Source organism: Poecilia formosa, unplaced genomic scaffold (assembly GCF_000485575.1).
Source record: "Poecilia formosa unplaced genomic scaffold, Poecilia_formosa-5.1.2 Scaffold421, whole genome shotgun sequence".
Lineage (NCBI taxonomy): Eukaryota > Metazoa > Chordata > Actinopteri > Cyprinodontiformes > Poeciliidae > Poecilia > Poecilia formosa.
The window spans coordinates 118,109-123,730 of NW_006800360.1; the positions used below are offsets into that span (position 1 = coordinate 118,109).

Here is a 5,622-nt window from a genome sequence, read left to right on the forward strand (position 1 = left end):
GCAGCAGCAGCAGCACACATCCAACACCTAGTACAGGTGCAGAAACAAAAAGTGCATGGGAAGTACATAAATAAATAAAGCACAGGCAAGAATCTGGGCTTGTTGCCATGGTTACAACTTCAGATTTACAAAGTGATTGCATGTGGATGGCAAAATGAACAAAAACAAGGTCCAATCCAATGTCAGCTGAAAAAACAAAGCTAGTGTCAGCTCAACAATTCTCAGGCACAGATTTTATTCATAAAAAAAGAAGCATATTAACGCCAGATGAGGTCTTAAGTAGCATTAGAGTTGGACCAAATCTGAAAGTTTGACCAAAACACTGTAACACCATTTGAGTGATGAGTCCAATGAAAAAGAACATGTATACATGTGGAAAGTTTCATGGTGAAAATCCATTTGATTCACATTTTCACATGGGTTTCACATATTTTCATGTGCATCACACATCTCCACATGTTCAACCATGTGGAAATATGTGACGCACATGGGAAACATGTAAAAATGTATGATATATCTGGAAATATTTAACCAATGTGAAAATTTGGGGCCCACATGTGTTTTAGACCATGAAACATTCCAAATCCACACATACGCATGCTTCTTCATGCGACTCATAATTCATGGCATGGATGCTGTTTGGAAATGGGAGTTTGTTTAAATGACCCCCAGATTCAATTGAAAGTTTCTAAAACCTGACCGCAAATGTTCCACCTCTCTGTGACCCACTTGGTAAAGAGGTCAAGTGAAGCGCAGACGGCAGACGGTGGCTCAGAAACACAGCAGAGGTCAGAGGAATAACTGAACGTCTTTTCATGGCTGACCTAGTGCCACTGGGAAAATGTGTGCCAAGCAGGTGGAATTATCTGCTCGCCTCTTCTGTCAGAAAACCAGGTTAAGCTGGAGGAGAAGCAGGAGGGGGGTTGTTGGCTCAGACCTTATGTCCCAAACAAATACTAAAAACAAACAAGTGATTCTGTGGGATCCGTGGCAATTTTGGGGGCAAACAAAAGGTGGTGAAGATATTTTACATCTTTAGGACACAAAAAGGAAAAGGATGTCACTGTGATGAACAGGTAGTGTAATTACCGTAGTAACCAGGCTCACGTTGTCAGGAGGCTCCATGATGTGAAGATGCCAGTCATGAGTCTGTGGTTAAGATTAGCACAGAAGTGCTGCGAAGTGAGTTTAACATCATGTGGTACCCTGTGATTTCAACACCTTCACGCCTGCAGTGGGAAATTTACAAACCGCGGAAGTGTGAAATATAATTGTGCTCTTTATAAAGCACAGCAGAGCAAGTGTGCTGTATTCCAATGTGTTAACTCACTGCACCAGATGTTGCAGTTTAATATTTTAATACTACTTTGGTTGCAGCGTAGTGACACTTTTCTGATGCTAGATGAGAAAGTGTGGAAGGCTACAGAAAAAAGGATTGTGGATAAATGGAGGCAAACCATGACACGTTCCACAACCGGGACAAATGTCACATTGCTGCTAAACCTCAGGTTTCATTTCTGTGCTGGCCATGACCCATCAGAGAGAGTCAGCTGGAATTATCAGTTCTTTATTTCAATTTTTGGTCTAGAAAGAACAAAAATTCATTCAAAATCGCTCTAGAGTTTTTTTGGTGATGAGCTCTCAAGTTCTGGGAAATAATAAAGGCCAACTTGGTGAGTGAGATCTGAAAACTCAGTGATGACTGCAAAAAAAGGACTGCAGAGCAAAATGGGAGTAAATTAAGATGAAAATCATGGTACTATTTAATAATAGTATTTAACAGCTATAAAACACTATTTCTGGACAAATTCCATTTGTCACAGAGTCACCTCTGACAGCTAAATAAAAGAATAAATAAATAGGGCAAAATCAAATCTAATTTCTTCCAAATCTTTACAATTAACTTAAGTGGTGGAATTATTGATTAGTTGTCCAGTTTTGCATAAACTGAGGTCATAAGGTGATGCACATCTATCTCATTCTGTCAAACCTCATCATGTCTCCCTTCAGCACTCTCACCTGACCTGATGCAGTCGACTGGAGATATGAAAAAAATTTACCTTGTGAAGACTAATTTCTAGCAACATTCAGTTAAAACTATCCGACTCTTCGACTCTCTGACTCAGCTTACCCATGTAGCCAAGACGCCATTTGGAAAAAGCCACAATGCTGGTTCCGATCCAGAAAAATTCCTCCAACACGCGACCGACAGAGGCCTGTTCCTGCTTCTCACAAGCAGTCCCGTCTTTCTGCTTCTCCTTCTCCAGGGAGAAAGCCCCTCTAGCAGGGGGTCCGGGCTTGTCTCCGGTAGCTGCTGCTGCAGAACGCATCAGGGCTGAAGGTACCGATCCAAATGGACTGAAGCCACTTCTCTTTGCTGTGCTCATTGCACTACAACAAAGGGTTAAAATACTGCTGCCAAAACTGGCAGCAAGGGAATCAATTTCTATTCAAAGAAAACGTAGGAATCAGTATCAATTAAATCAGTTAAAAAAAATCTTTAGGTAATCCTCTTTCATCTAACCAAAAAACAACAACAACAACAAAGTAACAGTAACTGTTTGTTTTTCTGGGGTTTAAAGGACACCTTAGTAAGCAAACAAAGAAAAATCCTTTTCGACTCAAAATGACATTAAAAGTTGGTTGATCAGCTTCCTCCTGCTGATCTCAGTTTCCTTCCATGTCAAAAACAAAAAGGATGCAGCCGGTCATATTTACAGCCACCACTGGTCCATATAACACACACGGTTTGGTGTGAGACACCAGCAGATCTGAAAAATGCTGGCTGCTCATGAGAGAGACAATTCTGCAGGAACAACATGAGAGCACAATGCACAAAGGTAACTGTGCAACATGTGTTGGGCAGGCAGAGATCCTAAATCCCTCTGATGCAGTAATCCTGGTCTGGGAGATTTACTAAATGTGTTGAGTGAAACGCATTAACCCACAGAAAATGAGACAGCAGGCACAGGCGGACATGACAGGCCCCTGATTAGATGGAGCTGCTTTTCTAGTTAAAGGCCAATTAAAAAGTTGCTTACTGAAGTTCCACCTGAAGGCTTGATGATGAGGAACAGCTGGAGTCTGATGTAACGTTGAAAGGTACAGCTTTTTATAATACACTTAGTGTAAATGTATGAATAGAGGGGAATGGAATACTACTGGAATATTGAGGACCAAAAATGACAGGATGAAAGAGGCAGAATTATGTGTTTTCCAGGCACATAGTGCCATTTTGTAGCATAATCAATAAACTATGTTACCTTCAGTTGTTATAAAAATGCTGCATGTATATCAAGTATGACTTAAAAGAAAATTTACTTTGTAATTTAATAGCTTAAAATCTGGCCTCTGTCTGTTTAAAAACTCCTATTTCTTCAGGAAGTCATCACAACATGGCTCCTCTATTAACCCTTTAACAATGTTTTTAACAGCGTCGCACTGAGAAGTAGCTCTTATATTGAGCTCAGCAGGTGCACAGCTACATCAGGTGTTTGCCAATTGCTGCTGGCTAGTCTGTAGGAGCTGATTGGGAGAGTTGTGGGGGAGGGCTGCTGCTCTGTGAGACAGAAGCTTAGAAGAAACTTGGAAACTGCAGCTCAGAGGAGGAACTGCGCCTCCAAGGAGGAGTCCACCCAGGTGTTTTGGACTGCTGAATGGTTGCTATGGAGATTATAAAGGATATGTCAAAAATGTATGAAAGAATCAACGCAACACTCCAAGTATGTTTTTGATGAGATTATAACATCATAAATAACATCATAACAAGATGCAAAGCTCAAAAAAAGCACATTTTAAACTATACTGTCGTTTTAAGGATAATAGCAGAAATTATTATATGGCCCAAATAAATCAATGCACTTCAAATGTAATTAATTTAAAAAAGAACTTTACTTAACGTTTAGAATTTAATTCACCTTCATATTTATTTTTTTAGGTTAGTGCCAACAAATTATATATTTAAGCACAAATGAATCTGGTTTTAATTATTTTTTTTATATGTTTCTGAAGTCTTTATTTCCATGTGTTCTTTTTACATTTTCCCGCAGTCATTCATGCAGTGGCCAGTCGTGTTTTTGAGTTAAAAAATGTTTAAAGTTGACAGGAAATTAGAAAATATCACTTGATATGCGTTATTGAAAGATTGGAAGATTAATACCTGAACAAAAACTATAAAGTCTTAAAAAATGCTAACTTTTTAAAAAGACTTTAAAAAAAAAAAAAAGCAATGCTGAGCCTGGTGGGGGCACAAGTAAAGCCTAGTGGCCCGCCAGGCTAATAATACACTGAGGGAAACCCTGCCAGACAGATACTGTTCCCACAGTCATCCCACAACATACAAAACTTTAAAAAAAAAACATGTGAGGTACGGCTTTGACAGTACAGTGGGTTTCTACTTTTAAATTAAACCAGCTTCCATGTGAAACAGGCAAGAAAGAGCTACATTGGTTACCCGTTTTCTCTCATTGAACACCTTGTTTTTCCCCGTCAACCTTCATTTACTTAAAAGTGGAAAAGGTTATTTCTTTATGATTATTATTATTTATGATTATTACATTATTTACATGACATTACTTGCAGTTCTAAATGATAAAAATGGTAAAGATACTGATTTATTATAACAATATGATTGCCTGTTTGGGAGAGCTAATCACTTCGTTACCAGGATGAACTTCTTGCTGATGGAGAACAAAACCAGGATTACTGGTTTGAACAGTAAATACAACCATTCCCCCCAACAGCTCAACAGAACACGATTAATTTGTCAAACCAACATCTAACAGAAGCTTTGTTCCAAGAAACCTTTCTGAAGTTTGACGTTATTTCGGCTGGGTTTCCAAGTGAAAACTGAGATGCTCTTAGTTCTATTTTTAGCCCGATGATCTTCCCTCACCTGTCTGCAGACATCTCACAGTCATATGTGAGCTCCACATAAAACAATCCTTTCATCCGTCACAGTGGGCTCACTCCATCTCCGAGGCTGCTTTATGATTGGTGAAAACTGAAAAATCCATCATTCTTTCACTTTTTGGAGAAATATTTTCTCTCTCGCTCGCTCTCTCTCTCTCAAACACACACACACACACAAAATAATGCTGCTATTCTTGGACTCAAGGTTCAGACACCCAATCGTGAGATGCAGCAGTCCGAGCACGAGGAGAGCGTCAGACACTGTCAGACCTCTGCTCTTTTCCGTTTGACGAATAAATACTGAATATGGAGGAGCTTCAGCCGACAGCTCCCAGACCACCAGCTACCTCATTAAACTTCCAATCAATCTGTTAAATGACTCTGGATCTGGACAGTTTTACAATACAACACAGATGACATGAATGTATATGTCGGAATAAACTTAAGCAGGAGAGGACTTCCTTATCAGTCAAACGGAGTCGTGACATTGTGTAGCTTCACATATAGGCTAGAAGATTTATAGGCGCCAATTTCCTTAATTTTGGGAGATTGGTGATCAACTGACACATGTGAAGTCAATCTTATCCCCCAATCTCATCTACAGCAAAGGTCAAATAATCAGCCACTGTCCTCTTCTGCTCTGCTGTGAGAGAGCTTCGACTGCTAGCCCTGCTCAACACATCATGTCTGCATGTTTGGAGTTAACAATAA

The 5,622-nt window shown here is 39.6% G+C and overlaps 1 protein-coding gene across 1 annotated transcript in view; it reads right to left on the minus strand.

Annotated features, from left to right (window-relative positions):
• LOC103155327 (1-phosphatidylinositol 4,5-bisphosphate phosphodiesterase eta-2-like) overlaps window positions 1–2,497 on the minus strand; it is a 51,146-nt gene extending 48,649 nt beyond the window's left edge. Inside the window, exon 1 of the mRNA XM_016663453.1 lies at window positions 2,132–2,497. Coding sequence (XP_016518939.1) covers window positions 2,132–2,387 — 256 coding nt within the window. The 5' untranslated portion in view covers window positions 2,388–2,497. The remainder of the gene's footprint in view (window positions 1–2,131) is intronic.
• Window positions 2,498–5,622: the final 3,125 nt, after the last annotated feature.